The sequence below is a fragment of the Coffea eugenioides genome, chromosome 11 (assembly GCF_003713205.1).
Source record: "Coffea eugenioides isolate CCC68of chromosome 11, Ceug_1.0, whole genome shotgun sequence".
NCBI classification, from domain to species: domain Eukaryota; kingdom Viridiplantae; phylum Streptophyta; class Magnoliopsida; order Gentianales; family Rubiaceae; genus Coffea; species Coffea eugenioides.
This window is the reverse complement of record NC_040045.1, coordinates 35,282,188-35,300,769: the sequence shown is the minus strand read 5'-3', so window position 1 is coordinate 35,300,769 and position 18,582 is coordinate 35,282,188. Positions and strand designations below refer to the sequence as shown.

Sequence of the window (18,582 nt, the reverse complement as noted above, 5' to 3'; positions counted from 1 at the left end):
AATAAAGTGAATTCAAGATTGATTTCTGTATTGCTGCATATTTTCCTTGACAAATTGATAATCCAAAATATAAGAACTATTTTTCTGGAAATCATTTTGCTTGCCAAACCATCAAGAATTCAGCATTTCTAAGGAATTGCAAAGCCAACAGCAAAACATGGAGTCAAGCATATGTTTTAATTATTCTGCATAATTTTGTTTAGTTTATGGAAGTCTCTTGTCAGGCAAAACAAAATAATAAAATTTTTTAGTCAAACTATTATAACTTTTATTGACATAGAATTCATAGCAAATAAAAGGAGGTCTAATTTTCATATTACATCAGCAGAAATTGCCTCAAAATATAATCATACAAAAATACAATAAAACTACAACTGCTTCTCAAATCACCTAGAAGAAATTGCTCATTCTGAGAGCCAAACAACAGCAGCAGCAAGCACTTGAATGATTGTGGGCCTATCAGATTGGAAGATAACAAAGTACTAATATTAGTAAATTTTCTCCAGCAAAGTGCCAATTTCATCTATAACCAACCAAAAAAAAAGAGATATATATGAAAAGGCAACATTGTCTGGTCTAAAATATAAAAATTGCCAAATCTTTATTCCTTGCAGTGGTGGAGGAGGTAGAAAACTAATCTAGGAAGGGCAAAATATATATCAGCATTACATGAATATAAAAATTTATTGATCTAGAATAATCACTGGTTCAAAAGTACCTAAAAAACATTAATTAGTAGTTTGTAAGAGTTTTTGGGAGAAAAGCTAGATTGTAAACCAATTAGAAATTAAATAACTACATCAACTATTAGCATAAATTACTATAGAATTCTTCTGAAGCATAAATCCGTTGACACAAAATTAGATCAGTGAACAAGATAAATAATCTAAATTGTTCGACATCGAATATTTATTCCGTTCAAATGCTAACAGTAAAATACTTATATTTATAATCGGTCATAAATAAAAAAAAATCAATGAGATTCTTGTAATATCGATTTTAATGAAACATAAGAAAATGTAATGTAAGTATGAATAATATAAGAGAATTATTAGATATCAAACTTTTGAGAGAGTTGAAACAATTGCTAGTAGGAAGAGAGAAAGGTTTTGCTATCTAATTTTTGGATCAAAATTTCAAAAGGTAAGGAAAGGAAATATTTGGTTTCCAATCACATAATAGTTCACTGGGGAAAAAATTCCTTCAAAAGCTATTGATTTGATGTTAGAATCGCCTTGGTTTAGTTAATTGGTAACAGGCATCTACTAGTTTACGTTACAATTGCAACGTTATTCTTTGTATGCATAACACAAATATTTAGAAATATTTGGAAAAACAAATTACAAATCACAATAATTTTGCAAATTATCAAAGAGCAATTTAGATGAAGGAATGTCTACAAAAATGTGAAATTTTCAAAGAGCAATTTATCAAAGATATGTGGCTCCTTAGTGTGTGATATGAAAAATAGAGTATAAGTGCTTTTATAGGAACTTACTCAACGGAAATTCCTCCTCAGGCGAGTAGTCTTTACCCAGATTTTGTCACAGGCACTTTCTATAAACTTGAAGTATGCATAGCGCCATGACTTCTTGAAGAGAAGGATTCCCAGAACTCCCGACAGCCCGGCAGCAAAACTCGGTCCTATTCCAGCATAAAACCAAGACCAATCAGATTCGTTGTGGCCTTCATCCTCATCAATAGGCCTATTTTTGGTAGGCAATTTGTGTTCCCAGCAGTTGTTTGGGAGCGGTTTGCCACAAAGTCCACTGTTTCCTTCATAGATAGATGGATCGGTCAAGGTTTGAAGTTGACTTCCTGATGGTATTGGGCCTGAAAGTTTATTGTGTGACAAATTCAGGAAGCTCAACGAGTTCAAGGTAGATAAGGTTTCGGGTATCGCACCGAAGAGTGCATTCATTGATAGATCAAGCGCCTCAAGTTGGTTCAAGTTGCCAATCTTATCCGGGATCCTTCCAGTCAAATGATTATGTGAAAGATTCAAAAATTGCAATTGAACCAGTTCCATTATCTCATCAGGGATCTCGCCAACTAAATTATTTGCTGAGAGGCTTACGGATTTAAGAAGCACAAGGTTCGATAACGGGTACTCAAATTCTCTTCCTTCCTTAATGTCTTGAAGGCTTTCTCCTGCACCAATGTCATGACCTCTATCTAGGCCTGATACCATGGCACTAATGTTGTTAAAGCAGTGAGGAATAAATCCACTCAAGTTATTATGTGCTAAGTTCAGCACTCGAAGATGTGAGAGTTGGCAGAGTGTATCGGAAATAGCTCCATGGAAGTTATTTGACTGAAATCTTAGAAACATTAAATTTGATAACCTTTCCCCAATCCAAGCTGGTATAATATCCCTTAGTCCATTGTCACCGAGATCAAGAATTAGCAAATTTCTGAGATGCTGCATTGAGGTAGGGAGCTTCCCAATGAATTTATTTCCATTCAAATGCAGCATAGAAAGTGACCCCAAGTTACCCAGTGAACTCGGAATTTGACCGGATAGATTGTTATTTGCCAAGTTTAGGCCCGTCAGGGATTGCAAGTTTCCTAGACACAGAGGAACTCTTCCGGACAGAAGATTGTTGGATAGATCTAGAAATTCTAAATATTCCAACTTGCACAAGTCTTCAGGGATGGTTCCTGTGAAACGGTTATCATTTAGTGCGATAGACGACAGCTCAGGCACAACCGTTTGACCAACTTCAAGCTGCGGAATATGTCCTGTAAGAAAATTGTGTGAAAGATCTAAACCTGAAATATCCGACGGAAATGATTTGAGAGATCCAGTCAATTTGTTGGAGCTTAGAAATATAATTCGATCAGCATAACGACTTGGTCTATGCTTCAATTGTTTGAACTCCAAAGGATTTCCAGTTAGGCTGTTGCTAGAGAGATCTAATGACATAATACTATGACAAAGCACTCGAAACCAGTTGGGTATGGCATCTGAAATGTTCGCGTTCCGCATGTCTAACTCCCAAACCTCATTCTGCGTCCGAAGCCAAGCTGGAAACCTGGGTCCCACAATGATGGATCCCATCCAAATTCGTCGGAGTTGAAAAGGAGGAACCCACGAGGAGCTCACGTTCAGAGCGAGTGAGTTTCCAGTTAGGTCCAGGCACTTCAGCTCTCGGAGTTTCGCAAAATGGTCTTCAGATAGGACCCCAGTTAATGAATTGTAACGAATCTCAAATTCTTGTAGCTTCGTCAGCTGCCCAAGATTGGTCGGTATGGTACCATTTAATTTATTAGAGGACAACAATAGATTTGTTAATTTTGAAAGCTGGCCTATTTCACTTGGTATTGACCCTTGCAAATTATTCTCACTCAGATCCAAATAAGTAAGACTGCTTGCATTACAAAGTGATTTCAACATTGATGCATCAAAGCGATTTAAAGATAGATCGAGATGAACTAGAGAGGTCATTTGGTCAAACAGACCATGAATTGGATCATAAAGATTATTATAACCAAGACGAAGATAATGGAGGCCAGTAAGATTACGGGGCCAAGGAGGGACCGTGTAGTTGTTGAAATTATTTCCAACAAGGTCAAGGGAAGAAAGAGATGTGAAATTCATTGGTAAAAGATGAGGATGGATGAAAAGACCACAACGATTCAAGTCTAGTGTTGTTAGTGAAGGAAGCATGTTAATTGACTGGAACCCATCTTGAGCGTCTGTAAGGTTCACCTCGGACAGGACTAGGCCTTCTAGAGAAGAGAGTCCAACAACCCACCCAAGATCCTTAGTCCTCAACCCATTCCACCCAAGATCCAAATACCATAAATGCGAGAGGTTTCCTAACTGGTGGGGAATTTCACCATCAAATCCTGCGCTTGAGAGATTGAGGTATCTCAAGTTTTTCAACAATCCAAGGAATGCGGGAACTTGGATTCCTGAAAAATAATTCGAGCTCAGGTCCAAATATTGCAAATTGGTCAAATTGACCAAAGATGGACTTAATTGGCCTCCCAAGCAATTTGTGCAGCAATGATCTTCATCAGAATAGAGTGGCACCATATTGCGCAGATCAAGTTTCAAAATACTACCAGTGATTTTGTGACAACCAACTCCTTCCCATGAACAACAGCCTTCTCCAATCCAAGACAAAAGACGATTTGATTCATCTTTCAATCCATGTTTGAAAAGACGAAGAGCTTGTCGTTCATTTTCAATACAGGAGACATTTGAATAATTATATGCTTGTTTGCTGCCGCCAAACAGGAATTGGCTGGTTACAGGAATAGAACTGAATAAGAAGAGTAGTAGGAAAGATGAAGAAGTACAAAGAAGATGATGCTTCATTGGATTTCTTTGGTATTATTGGTTTATTTGACATAGTAAGCTCAGATGGCCAGGTGGCCTTATTTACACACTTACAAAAAGCGTCACTTCAATGTTCTGTGTTTGTAGGAAGTAGGATGGAACCATACAAAGCTGATAAAAGGACGACGACTTGAAGTCTTCGTGGAAAAAAAATTCGTTAACGTGGTGGAGGTGAAAGACGGTGTGGAAAATCATCGCGTGCTTGTGGGGAAAATCCTTGGTGACATACAAATGGAAATATTAATTCATTTTATATTTATATTTTAATTTAATTTGGATACCCTCGTTACCGCAAAAAATTCAATCCTAACCTATGTTTTTTTATTCATATGAACTAGTGATCGGGGCACACTATATGCATGCGTAAATAATTCAAGTCATATTTAATTGTAAAAATTAGTATTCTGGAAATTAGTTTTACATTTTGAGAATTCATGTTTTATGAACTTTTGTGTGAAAAACAACATACATGAGCAATTATTTTTGTTGGTTATCATTAATTATAAGCATTAGCAATACAACTAAAAATTCCACATAAAATGAGAAAAAGTAATTTTTTGAGAATTTCAAATGCGCATTTAAAATTATAAGAAGTAAAGAATACCTGAATAAACAACGTTCAAGATCATGGAATTTGGGTAGAAAAAATTGGCGGATGTGCCGGGTCCAAGTCCACTCATCAATGGAAGTCGTGACCCACCATGGAAAATTTTTATTTTCTTACGGACAAAATCTTTAGAGACATATTTTGTACTGACTTAATGGAAATTTTGATCCTCTATCAGTTGGTTGTGGAATTGATTTTCTGATTTACGACCCTTACTTTTGCAATCTAAATTAATTTAAAAATGTTTGACTTAAAATCACCAAAGCTATTGAAATTTTGTCACACATCCTAAATTTGATAGGTTTACATTAAAGAAGCAAGTCAATAAGGTTTCCATGAGATGAGAACAACAAAATCTAAAGCACGAAGGACAGTATTCTGCATTGCATTTTGGATAGTTACAAAAAAAAAAACGGTTCACATTTATCAAAAAGTTTTGTATAGATTTTGAATTTTTTTTATGTACTTGTTCATTATCAAAATTTGATCTTTCAAAAGTTTATAATGTTGAATAAGAGGTTTGAGCAGTCAAAAAGTATTTATACCTAAAGTGAATTATATATAGTGCGACAAACAGTTTAATTGGATGACCTCTGATAGTTTTTCTTGAAGGACATGTTCTTTCTCCAAGGAAGACATTCTTTGACATTCATGTGGCATTATAAATCATAAGTAAAACATTTTAGTTGCTTTTAAATTATAAAGAAGATGAAGCTCAAAAAAAAAAAACAAAAGAATAGACCAACAACCTAGAATGCAAATATCAAACCAGGAAAAACAAAGAAAAATTCCTAAATGCATAGCCTTCAAGATCAAGACGTCCAATACATATAGCGTTTCAAAGGGGTTAGAATAGTAGGTTTGGTGGTCCAATACTTTCACTTATTGCCGGGGCCTCAACCAAATTATATGATCTGTTCATGTCGGCAATTATATGGGTCATTTAGAAGGAAAACAACTCCTAGCATCAAGCCACCCTATTGGGCAATGATGTTAAATTCAAAATTCTATCCAAAAAGTCAATCCATGTCTGGTTGATAGAAAAAAATTGCCAATGACGTATCAATTGTATACATGTAGTTAGGGAAAAGCCTCCAATTGGGTGAAGACTTTGAAAAGTTTACAAGCATAAATGGACGCTGTTTCGATGGATACATACTTATAAATGAGTGGCTAATATGATGCGACATATAGGTTTTATCCTGCTATCACAGCTTTTACTAGGGACAAAATTGTCATAGTAAATTTGGCATAACTAATAGTAAGTTTTTGCACAAAACAAATAACTTTTATTATTTATTGTAACTTGCTATTTAAATATCAAATCTTACTAGATTTTTTAGCAAAAATTACCATTTTTTTATATAAAAGGTACGATTTCTCAAGAAAAACTTATGACTTCATTAACAAATCTTACCACTTTTTTAGTAAATGTTACTATATCATTAACAAAACCTTTCTATTTTTCGAACAAAACATCACATTTTTTTTACAAAACTTGCTACTTTTTCAAACAAAATTTATGACTTTGCTAATAAATTTTAACATTTTTTCATGTACAATATACCAGTAAAGATCTAAATAGTGATAAGATTGATTACTACTGCCAAATGGGAATTGGCTGGAGACTTGAATAAGAACTGAATAAGAACAGTAGCAGTAAACACGAATAAATACCAAGAAGATGCCCCATTGGATGTTTTTTGGTACCTGATATTTGATAAAGCTAGCTCAAATGGGTGGTTGATTTAAATGCTAGTAGAAATTGTTGATAAGGACGACTACATAAAAGTCTTCATATTTCGTTTTTCATAAGAATTATCAGTATGAACCAGTCCATCGACAACTTGGGATAGGGATCGTTGTCAGGTTAACTGTCTTGAACGATTTTTGTTAATATATTAAATAATAAATTAGGTAGTCAATGAAAGTCCCTATACGTTGTGGAAAAAAAATCCTTGGAGACATATTCTAGATTCAATTAATGGAAATGTTCATTCCCTATCAGTTGGTTGATTTACTAATTTACGCTACCACAGAATTTCCACCCTCTTTTTTGCAATTTAAATTAATACAAAATGTTTGATAGAAAATCACCAAACCAATTGAAAATTTGTCAAATGGGAATAATAAATATTTTGGGGTTTGAACCATTTTCATCTTTAAAGTTTCCTTGAAGACATATTTAGACCTAACAGTTTCAAATTTTTATCAATTCTATATAATTGACGACAAATCAAATAATTTGGATACCAAAAAAAAAAAGAGCTTGGCAAATAATGAATTAAGTTTTTGTACACTATTAGTGTAAATATTTTTTACACTAGCAGTATTAGATGTATGTTACTTTTGGAAAAACTGAATTTCAAATTTAAAATTAAATTATGTAGCATATATCTAATATAACTTATGTATACACAGGCAGTGCATAAAAAAATTACAACTTATGTAAAGTATCTTTATTCGCCCATCTCATATTTTTTCTCATTTAGTCCTTTTCCTTTTTCTCGAACACAAAGTAGTTTTTATTAATAATTTTAGTTTCTTCCACCATCAAATCCAGCAGCGCTAAACGGTGTGACCAAAATTTCAACTGGTATCTTGAAAAAAAAAAAAGCGCGATCTTTACTTTCTTCCCATTTGTTTTCATTTTTAAACATGTCTCTCCTTATTATTATTATTATTATTATTATTATTATTTGTTTTCACGTTCTTCAACAATTCCTTCCACTACGGGTTGGGTTACCAAATTAAATTTCATCATAATGGTTTCGATGCCTCTGGCCTTATACCCTCCTTCTCCTTATTCATATTAATTATTGGGCTTGGATAATTGAAGAATTACAACCAATAATGTGCATCAATAAATTTATTTATTTATGTAAATGCAAGATTTTTGTTTAGTGGATTATAATTTATAGCTTTTTTGTTTCCCTGGTCAGTCATGCAAGTAAATTTTTTTTTTGGGTGCAAGTAAACGATTAAGTATTTTTTTATTAGAAAATTTTATTTATTTTTAAGAAAATTTTGACAGAGTTTTCCCTTATAAATGGACGAAAACTCCCTGCCAACAAATCCAAATTGAAGAAAAATATCACATGGCACTTGCTACATTCTAAGTCTACGAAAGTTTGAAAATCCCAATTGATCAAGAGCAGAATCACCTCTCACCAAGCGAGGCACTTCACAGAATGATTCATATGTCGAAATAATTCGCTATTCCTCTCCAATGTTTGCAAGACGGTACCATCTGTACTTTAGCAATTCCTGTAGATGCTCTGGTGACTGCCATGAACACCGTGCTTTCCCATGAATGATTCCCTTACAACTTGTGTCCTAAAGTTGGGAAACGACATTGAATCTAGAGCTACAATGGCTTTAACTGCAGATGGCAGCTCTTGAGGTAAGTTAAAGACTCACTGTGATCCCAAGTTCAAGCTGGCTAATTTACCTAATGACGACATAGAAAAAGCAATGCATTTAAGATGCAAAAGAACAGGGGTAAATTATGATTGAACAACCTCAAGGGGCTAATTCCTAATTTAATATAATTGCCTATCCTTTGTGTTCTTGACGTTGCTGGGAGGGTCTGGTCTTGAGTCGTGACTCAGCATCGGAAATTCTGATGCCGGAGGAATGTTTATTAAACAAATTTGGTTTTAAGGAAAAAGATTCCCACTTTGGTGCTTTTCTGAATATTGTGGTTTAATCCCTGCATGGTTTTAAAATTGATTTTCTGATTTATGTTTGCTAGATAAACAAATTTTGATCCTCTCTTTCGAAGTTAAATTAACATGGGAGTTTCCTACAAGAAATCAGCAAATCAATTGAATATTTATCAAATATTTTAAGCTTTTTTTCCTTATAAAATTACAAGTAAGCCACAATGGTGGGAGTAAAATAAATGATTACAATCCAACAATATAACAAAAATTACATTATTAATAAATACTAATAAAGTTTCTAAATGCATTTGATGCTTCTACAGCTGTTTCTCTTAACGATCACTCACAGTTTTGCTGGAGATAAGTGAATCATTCAAATCTTGAGTGAATATTCTGGTGTTTGAATTCTTCAAAACTCCATAAGGCAGCTACAGTGGTGGTTCCTTAAGGTTTAACCGTTGTGCATTTCTAAGGTAGCTGTTCGAAGCACAGCTTACAAAATAAGGGACAAATATAATATGCAATATTACTCAGTGTTTTAAAAACCAGACTGGAGCCAAGACCGGTTCCCGGTCTTTGCTTTCTAGTGCCGGACAAATGTAGTTATAGTCAGTGTTTTAAAAATTGGACCGGACCAACCGGTTCGACCGATCGGATCGCGAATCAGCCTTGACTCTGGTCCAGTTCATGCTTTAGGTTAATTATACTTAAAAACTGGATTGAACCGTTGAACCGGCGGGTTTTTTGTTTTTTTCTAAAAAAATATGTTTTCCTTAACCCTAAAAACTAATTATTAAATGCTACATTCACTCACTTTCTTCTTATTTTTTGCCTTTTATCAAGCTTGTATTTTTATTTTCTATTTTCTTGACTTCCTCCAAATTCAAAACTTCTTTTTTTCTTAAGTTGCAATATCTAAATACCAAAATTTTTGAGTTTTATTTAACATTATTTTTTTGGTAAATTCAATTAAGATTGAGATGAAATTTATTTGTTTTAACTTATAATTTAAAAAATTTATTTGTGAAAATCCAACTTCTTTGAAAATATTAATTTTTTCATCATATAAAGTCTTAAATTAGTCCAATGCATGTCTTATTTTGTGCATATATATTTATATAAATTATTTTTAAAAAAATTCATTGAACCAGGGTTGAATCGATCTGACCGATTGAATCTTGACCCGAACACCTCATTGGTTCAATTAATGGTCTGAGTTTTAAAACGTTGGTTATAGTTCACTAATGCATTCACACAAAATTGAAATACTAATGCATCGGATTGGAATTCAGTCGGAGAGGTTCACGTATACATGTGTTGAAAGCTTGCGTTGCTGCTGAGACATTGGGCTCATTAAAGTCCCTAAAATACCCCTTTTGGGTTTCTCGATTAGGAGCATGATGGAAATTATGCGGTGGCGCCGCCACTGAGTTCCTTGATTGGAACCAAATTATAAGTTTAAGGATTAAATTGGTTTCAAATAATATATAGGGACTAAATCGATAAAAAATAAAAGTTTAGGGACTAAATTGGCCATTTTCCCTAATTAGAGGAACCAAATATATTGAATTTAGATTAAGAGCAGGGTGACAGTCAGAATACCACAATCAATTAGGCGCCAAAAGTTGTATACATTTTGGATAATTGTGGTACTTGTTGTCTTGATAATAAGATATTACAATAATTCTTATTTAAGCATTTGCATACACACAAAGTATGTAAAACAATGGAGGAAAAGAAAAAGAAAAAGGAAAGGAGAGGCAACATCAGAAAAGGCCTTACAACTAAATAAAGTCACTCGTATTTTTCGCCGATGTGGATCCGGATAGGGATCCACTTCTGGCACCGGATCAAACTACCGCCAAATTTCCAAAGTTAGCCAGCTTAACAGATGATGCTATGTTGTTTATGGAACCAGCGTTAGTTGGCCTCCAAGTGTGTTGGCAAAGAGTTTTTTTGGTCCTGTTGACAGCTTTAAGCTTCTCAATCAAAAAATGACGCTTTGCGTAACAAAACGGAAAAAGCTAGAATAAGCTAATTTATTATGGTCACACTAATACTTCCTTAGCTTCAATTTTTTGTCACATTTCGAGAATTTAACTTTTTAAAAATAGTATTTTGATTGTAATTTTTATACTTCTCTTTCCAATCTTCTTCTCCAAAATTCAAAAGTTGAATATGAATGTAATAACCATATTACTCTCCAAAATGTAAAAGAAGGGATAATATAGGGAAAAGAGGTTATCCTGCAAAATTGTCAAAACTAATAGGATAGTAGACAAATGATGTATAAATTTAAAATTTAATAGAATAGTAGGCAAGCATGCTCATAGTTTAAGGATTAAAGTAGGATGAATTTCATAATTTATAGATTAAAGTAGTATCCGATATTAAAATCTAAGAACTAAAGTGGGATAGATTTCATACTTTAAAAAATAAAGTGTCCAATAATATTAATTGGATATGGAGTGCTGAAGGATTGTTCATGGATATGGAGAAAAGTGTTGCAATTGAGAACTGTCATTTATCCTTTTCTGCAAGTGAGATTGGAAATGGTCAGAATACCTTTTTTTGGTATGATATTTGGCACCCGTTGGAGCGTTTGCATCTCAAATTTTCTGAACATTTGCGGAAGAATTTAAGGTTAACCAAGGATTCAAAGGTGGCGGAATTCATTGATTGGGATAGATGGAAGCGGCCCTCTGGGAGAAGATGTTCACAGGAGATCAAGGAACAGTGTCAATCAACTCCTGTCTCCTTGTTACAAAATTTACATAGGGATGATCATGTAAGCTGGACTGAAACTTTAACTGGTGAATTTAATATTATAAATATGCATTTAAACAGTTTATTGAATCTGGAAACAGGATGCAGTGGTATACATTAGTGTGGGGGAAGGGTTAAATCCCAGGATATGCATTTATTTTGTGGCTAGCGGTCAGACATCGATTAAACACTAAAGCAAGGCTGAGAAACTGGGGAATTGCTGTATCTTCTACTTGTGTTTTCTGTGATGTAGACGATGAAACACTAGAACATTTGGCTTTTGAATGTGACTTCAGCCGTAGTTTTTGGGGCAAGATTCAAAAGTTGTGCTTATTGTATAGGGAAAATTTGGTATGGCAAGAAGTATATTGGTGGAGCAAGCGTAATACATCTAATTCTTTTTGTCACAAGTTAAGGAGGTTAGCTCTATCAGCGACCCAGCATCATCTTTGGCAGGCAAGGAATCTGTTAATGCGCAAATTAGGCAGTTTATTTGTTAATATTTCCCCCTTTATTTTGACCAAATGTTGTGATAATTTGCTAGATTCTACTTATATTTGAATTTTTGTGTGATTTCTAGGAACTTCAAGTCAATTGAGGCAGAAAAGGAGAAATTGAAGCCTAATTGAGGAAATTCCATTAAGAAAATCTTGATACAAGTTTCTTAGTTGATAATTGAAAACCGCTACATCAGGGATGATGGGGTGTGGAAACCATCCAGGAGTATTCATCTACAATGCCCTGTTCGGTTGATGATTGTTACTGCATTAAGTTAGTAAGCGTTTTGGGCTTTTACTTTTGGTTAGTTTACAGCAAAGAACAATACAACTGATGCAGTAGAAAGCCCGCATCCCATTGAGCTTCAATTGCACACGAGGCCCATTTTTGGAAAAAAAAGAAAGAAACGCTAAAGAAGCCCTGGGGGAACGCTAGGTCAAATAAGACCTCGGGTTCAACAAAAGAGGGGAGACTCTAAAAATCAGCGGAGGCCATTCGGTTCCGTCCCGTTTTTCCTTCCTTTTCCCAATTTATTTTCCTTTTTCAATTAAGAACTCGAGTAGTACTTTTGGCTGCAATTCAACTATGAGGAATGGCAAATTTCTTCATCTAGTCAGAGGTTAAATCGAAGTTTTGGTTCGACAAAACTGTGAGATCGAATTGATTTGCCTACGTTCTTTAATTTGCAAGTATTTATATATTTCCTGTTCACTTATGCATATGATTATTTCTTGCAATTAAATACTTGATTACTGTTTAATTGTGTGAGTAATTAACAGCCATCTAAGAGTGCTCAATCCGTAATTGTTGGGTAATTTTAGTGCATGTGGCAAGTGACATGATTCAATTGTAGTAGAAACTTTTGAGTTGTTGTTGCGGAAATATATGATATAGCCTAAATAAACCGAGCGTGTGTGTTTGTTGGTTATAATTGGTGGCCAGTCTAATGATTAATGCTGTCAATAAGTTAAATCCTAAGAGCGTGTTTAGGACTGCTTAATTGGCTAGGGCAATAACCACAGAGCTTGTTGTGGTTATCGAATCAGGAAAGTTAGGCAGGTTGTCAGAGCTTGTTGACAACCATAACCAGTTTATTTGTAAATGAAAGATTTTATCTCTGCATCTGTGATCAATGATTCGAACCATTAGTGGAGATTATACCTTTGACTAGAGATTTTCCTTCCGTTAATTTACTTTATATTTATTGTTATTTATTTTATCTGCGATTGTCTTATTTTTAATTTGAGCAATTAAATTAGACAGTTCCATATCAATCCCCCATTTTTATTTAATGTTACATTCATTCAAAATAAATTCCCAAGTCCCTGTGGATTCGACCCTGCTCACTGCTATATTCGAATTTTATCTTTCACGTAATTAAGATACTTTGGTATATCGGATCAAGCAAACTCTGGCACCAGGGTGAAGCTAGTAACCCATTGCACAGCCTAAGTCCCTGCTCCAGTACCATAGTGGACTTAATTCGTGACTTAAGAGTAGGAATTTTATTTTTGCTGGTTTGACACCCACCAAATTTTGGCGCCGTTGCCGGGGACTTGGTGTCAAAATAAATTTATTTTCTTTGAATTTTATTTTCTTTGTTTATTTTTTATTTTTATTTTTATTGTTACTGGTTTATGCCTAGATCTTCTCGTACAGGTGAACTGCAATATAATCCTGAGATAGAGAAGACTGCTCGTGCATTGAGAAAAGCAACAAGAGAACGAGCAGAGGCATCCTCCTCATCTACTGGACATAATTCAGTAGTAGATTTTGTGGATTCATTTAGTGAGACGGAAGAGATAAATAGCACCATGGCTAATGAACGGACATTGAGAGAATTGGCTGCACCAGATTTAAATCAACAGCCTCTATGCATTACTTATCCTACATTAGAGGTTGCATTTGAGTTAAAATCTGGACTAATCCATTTACTTCCTTCTTTTCATGGCTTACCAGGTGAAGATCCCCACAAGCATCTCAAAGAATTCCATGTGGTTTGCTCGACAATGAAACCCCAGGGAGTCACAGAGGAGCAAATTAAATTAAGAGCCTTTCCATTTTCCTTAGCCGATAAAGCTAAGGATTGGCTCTATTATCTGCCCTCTGGGTCAATATCCACATGGACAAACATGAAGAAGCATTTTCTAGAAAAATTCTTTCATGCATCCCGAGCTGCAAGCATTAGGAAAGACATCTGTGGAATTCGACAATTCAATGGAGAGACTCTACATGAATATTGGAAAAGATTCAAGCAACTATGTGCTAGTTGTCCTCATCATCAAATTCCTGACCAACTCCTCATCCAGTATTTTTATGAGGGTCTGTCCCAAACTGACAGAAGAATTATTGATGCTGTCAGTGGGGGCTCCTTAGTGAATAAAACACCCACGGAGCCAAGAAGTTTGATATCGAGTATGGCTGCAAATGCTCAACAATTTGGAGACAGGCAGGATAACACAACTCGTAGAGTCAATGAGGTAAGTAATTCTTCAATAGAGCAAAGATTAGATTGTCTAACTTCTTTGGTGGAAAAGTTAGCTATAGGACAAATGCAGCAATTGAAAACATGTGGAATCTGCTATGGTTCGAGTCATCCAACAGATATGTGCTCCACACTCCAAGATGATTCGACTGAGCAGGCTAATGCAGTTGGATTTCCAAGACCACCTCAGAGGCGGTATGATCCCTATGCAAACACCTATAATCCAGGATGGAGGGATCATCCTAATTTTAGTTATGCAGCAAGGCCAACAGGATTTCCACAACAGCCACAATATCAACCTAGACCTCAACTTTCACAGCAACAATCTGCTCCTAAATCAGGTATGTCACTTGAGGATATTGTGAAATCTTTGGCTACTAACACTCAACAATTTCAACAGGAGACGAAAACTAGCATTCATAATTTGGAGAATCAAATGAGCCAGTTAGCTTCCACAATCAATAGATTGGAGTCTCAATTATCTGGAAAGCTACCCTCGCAGACAATTGTCAACCCCAAGCAAAATGCCAGTGCCATCACATTAAGAAGTGGCAAAGAGTTGCCTGAGCCGAGCAAGAGAATTTCTGAACAAGCAATCGAGGAAGAGCTCGAAAAAGAGGGGAATGTGTCTCAACCTAGAGCCTTGGAGCAACCAGATTTTGGAGAAAAATCAACACAAGTGGTTACACCTCCGCCTCCTTTTCCCAGTCGATTTGCAAAATCTAAGAAGAGGAAGCAAGAGCAAGAAGTTTTTGACATTTTTCGCAAAGTTGAGGTAAATATTCCCCTTCTCGATGCCATTAAGCAAATTCCTCAATATGCAAAATTTCTTAGAGAATTATGCACCACTAAGAAAAAGTTAAAAGACTATGAAAAGATTTATATGGGAGAAAGTGTTTCAGCGGTCCTACAACAGAAATTGCCTCCTAAGCATAAGGATCCAGGTATGTTTACTGTTCCTTGCAAAATAGGGAATGTTAAGGTCGAAAAAGCGTTGATAGATTTAGGAGCTGCAGTAAATATCATGCCTCGTTCCATTTATAATTTTCTGAATCTTGGACCCTTAAAAGAAACGAGTGTCATTATGCAACTTGCCGATAGGTCTAATGCATATCCTGATGGGGTGTTAGAGGATATTCTAGTTCAAGTTGATAAATTGGTTTTTCCTGCAGATTTCTATGTGTTAGAAATGGATGATGATTTCTCTGTTTCACCTCTAATTTTGTTAGGCAGGCCATTTTTAATGACATCTAAAACAAAAATTGATGTTTATTCAGGGACCTTGACAATGGAATTTGATGGTGAAATAATAAAATTCAATATTTGTGATGCCATGAAATATTCTAGTGAGGCACATTCTGTTTTTGTTATAGATGAAATTGACCCTTTCATGCAGCAGAAGTTTGAATTAAATGGTAGAGATGCTTTGAAGGATGTAATCAATCGCAATTTGGATTCGCAAGAAATGTCAAGAGTTGCAAAAAAGTTTGAGTTACACCCTGACTGAACATTGGTATTGTCTAGCCAAAGACGTTAAAGAAAGGCGCTACTTGGGAGGCAACCCAAGAGTTTCAATTTTTAGTCATTTTTGCATTTTTTTTATTTCATGATTTTATGTGGAAGTTAAGTTTATTTCATTTCTTTTTGACAAAAGGCTTTTTGTTGCAGGCCATGGACGTGCTCATGAAGTTTTCGCTTTGATTGGATGAAAATTCCTTGGTCAGAAGACATTCTGTTATAAGACGTGCCCACGCTCTATGTTCAGAGGGCATTGTTCATTTTAGGTCGGATTAGACTGTCAACTATTTGTTACAAGACGTGCCCACGCTCTATGTCCAGAAGGCATTGTTTATTTTACGATTGGATGGACAGAAAACTATTTCTTATACAGCGTGCCCACGCCTTACAACAAAACCTCCAATATTGCGATCCCAAGTTGAACCTCACTATGTGCTTCGCCTGCAGTGATTTTTAAGCAACTTATTCCCTCCCGAATGTTCAGTTCAATAATCAGGGAAGTCCTCTTTTCTTCTTTTTGCACTTAAATTTCATCCATTGAGGACAATGTCTGATTTAGGTGTGGGGGAGGGAATATTTCAAGTGAAAAAGTTGTCATAAAATTTTTTTTTTAAATCTAGTTTTGGAGCTTCTATTGTGTTTTACGAAAGCAATCAAGATGCAAATATGAATAGTGTAATGTTATTGGCATGAGTATTCTATTTTCTTGCAATTGATTTGAATGATGGATGTGCTAGATTTGACATAATTTTAACCACTTTGTGAGCTTTTGGGCTTTATGAGTAATTTAATATATTTTGCTCTATCTTCTTTTGTTGAGTGATATTATACATGGTTTGACATTCTAGAACTTGCTTTGTTATACATGTTGAGACCATGCTTGAATTTGATGCATTAAAATGATAAGGGCAATTAGGTTTAACCCTTTTGACTTTCAAAAGCCTACCTTGATCATATTTCACCTAGTTAACCAATCTGAGTCTTGATTGTTTCTTTGTCTGATACCCAAATTTGCACCCTAAGCCTTTTTATTTGAACTTTATTATTGAACCTTGAGTCAAAAGGATGCCTGAGTTTTATTGCGTGAAAATTATCAAGTATTGCTACAAGGATTTGGCAGTTGTGTTTATCTTTCAAGTTTAGTTATGTTTTGTTATATAAAAAAAACAAAAAAAAAAACAAAAAAAAAAAAAAAAAAACAAAAAAAAAATTTGGAAGTGTCCTTGTAGTAGTGTTGAGAAAGTTGGGTTGATGCCTGTGTGAAGGTTCTTATGTAGAGTTGGCTTTGATTGTTGATGTGCCTTGGAGTTAGGGGATTGAAAAAAAAAAGGGGCGATTCATTTCATGCAATGAGCTATTGGTATTTCTTTTGACATTATTAGCCTAATGGTCCATTTTGTCTAACATTTAATCCAAGCCCCATTACATCCTTATTAAAAGACCCTTTGATTTTTGTATCAAGTTCATTAAAGTGGTGGAGATTTGATATATTAGCAAGCATATGGTAAAATCATTCCATGTTGTTGATTTGAGTGATATAAACATCCTTTCCATATTTTGAGTGGTTGAGTGTATACACTGCTATCCATGTGAGGTTTGTCAAGTTTTTAACATCCTCATTTTGGTGAAATTGTTGAGAAGATGTGACACTTGTGCAAGTTTATGGAGCTATTCAAGTATTTGTGATCTTGACTGTGATTTTTGGGTAGTGAATGCTTGAGGGCAAGCATTGTCTTGGTGTGGGGGAATTTGTTAATGCGCAAATTAGGCAGTTTATTTGTTAATATTTCCCCCTTTATTTTGACCAAATGTTGTGATAATTTGCTAGATTCTACTTATATTTGAATTTTTGTGTGATTTCTAGGAACTTCAAGTCAATTGAGGCAGAAAAGGAGAAATTGAAGCCTAATTGAGGAAATTCCATTAAGAAAATCTTGATACAAGTTTCTTAGTTGATAATTGAAAACCGCTACATCAGGGATGATGGGGTGTGGAAACCATCCAAGAGTATTCATCTACAATGGCCTGTTCGGTTGATGATTGTTACTGCATTAAGTTAGCAAGCGTTTTGGGCTTTTGCTTTTGGTTAGTTTACAGCAAAGAACACTACAACTGATGCAGTAGAAAGCCCGCATCCCATTGAGCTTCAATTGCACACGAGGCCCATTTTTGGAAAAAAAAGAAAGAAACGCTAAAGAGTGCTCAATCCGTAATTGTTGGGTAATTTTAGTGCATGTGGCAAGTGACATGATTCAATTGTAGTAGAAACTTTTGAGTTGTTGTTGCGGAAATATATGATATAGCCTAAATAAACCGAGCGTGTGTGTTTGTTAGTTATAATTGGTGGCCAGTCTAATGATTAATGCTGTCAATAAGTTAAATCCTAAGAGCGTGTTTAGGACTGCTTAATTGGCTAGCGCAATAACCACAGAGCTTGTTGTGGTTATCGAATCAGGAAAGTTAGGCAGGTTGTCAGAGCTTGTTGACAACCATAACCAGTTTATTTGTAAATGAAAGATTTTATCTCTGCATCTGTGATCAATGATGCGAACCATTAGTGGAGATTATAACTTTGACTAGAGATTTTCCTTTCGTTAATTTACTTTATATTTATTGTTATTTATTTTTTCTGCGATTGTCTTATTTTTTATTTGAGCAATTAAATTAGACAGTTCCATATCAATCCCTTTATTTT

The 18,582-nt window shown here is 34.9% G+C and overlaps 1 protein-coding gene across 1 annotated transcript; it reads right to left on the bottom strand.

Moving 5' to 3' along the window:
- Positions 1-1,644: 1,644 nt before the first annotated feature.
- On the bottom strand, positions 1,645-4,327 carry LOC113752408 (receptor-like protein EIX2). The gene is made up of 2 exons (XM_027296520.1): positions 1,906-4,327; positions 1,645-1,769 (listed from the first exon to the last, which is right to left on the bottom strand). The coding sequence occupies exons 1-2, from the start codon at positions 4,325-4,327 to the stop codon at positions 1,645-1,647; spliced, it is 2,547 nt and encodes an 848-aa protein (XP_027152321.1).
- Positions 4,328-18,582: the final 14,255 nt, after the last annotated feature.

Coding starts and splice junctions, on each gene's coding strand:
- LOC113752408 (XM_027296520.1), bottom strand. CDS start 4,327: ATGAAGCATCATCTTCTTTGTACTTCTTCATCTTTCCTACTACTCTTC. Junction 1,770..1,905: donor ATCAATGAATGCACTCTTCG/GTGCGATACCCG, acceptor TGAAGGAAACAG/TGGACTTTGTGGCAAACCGC.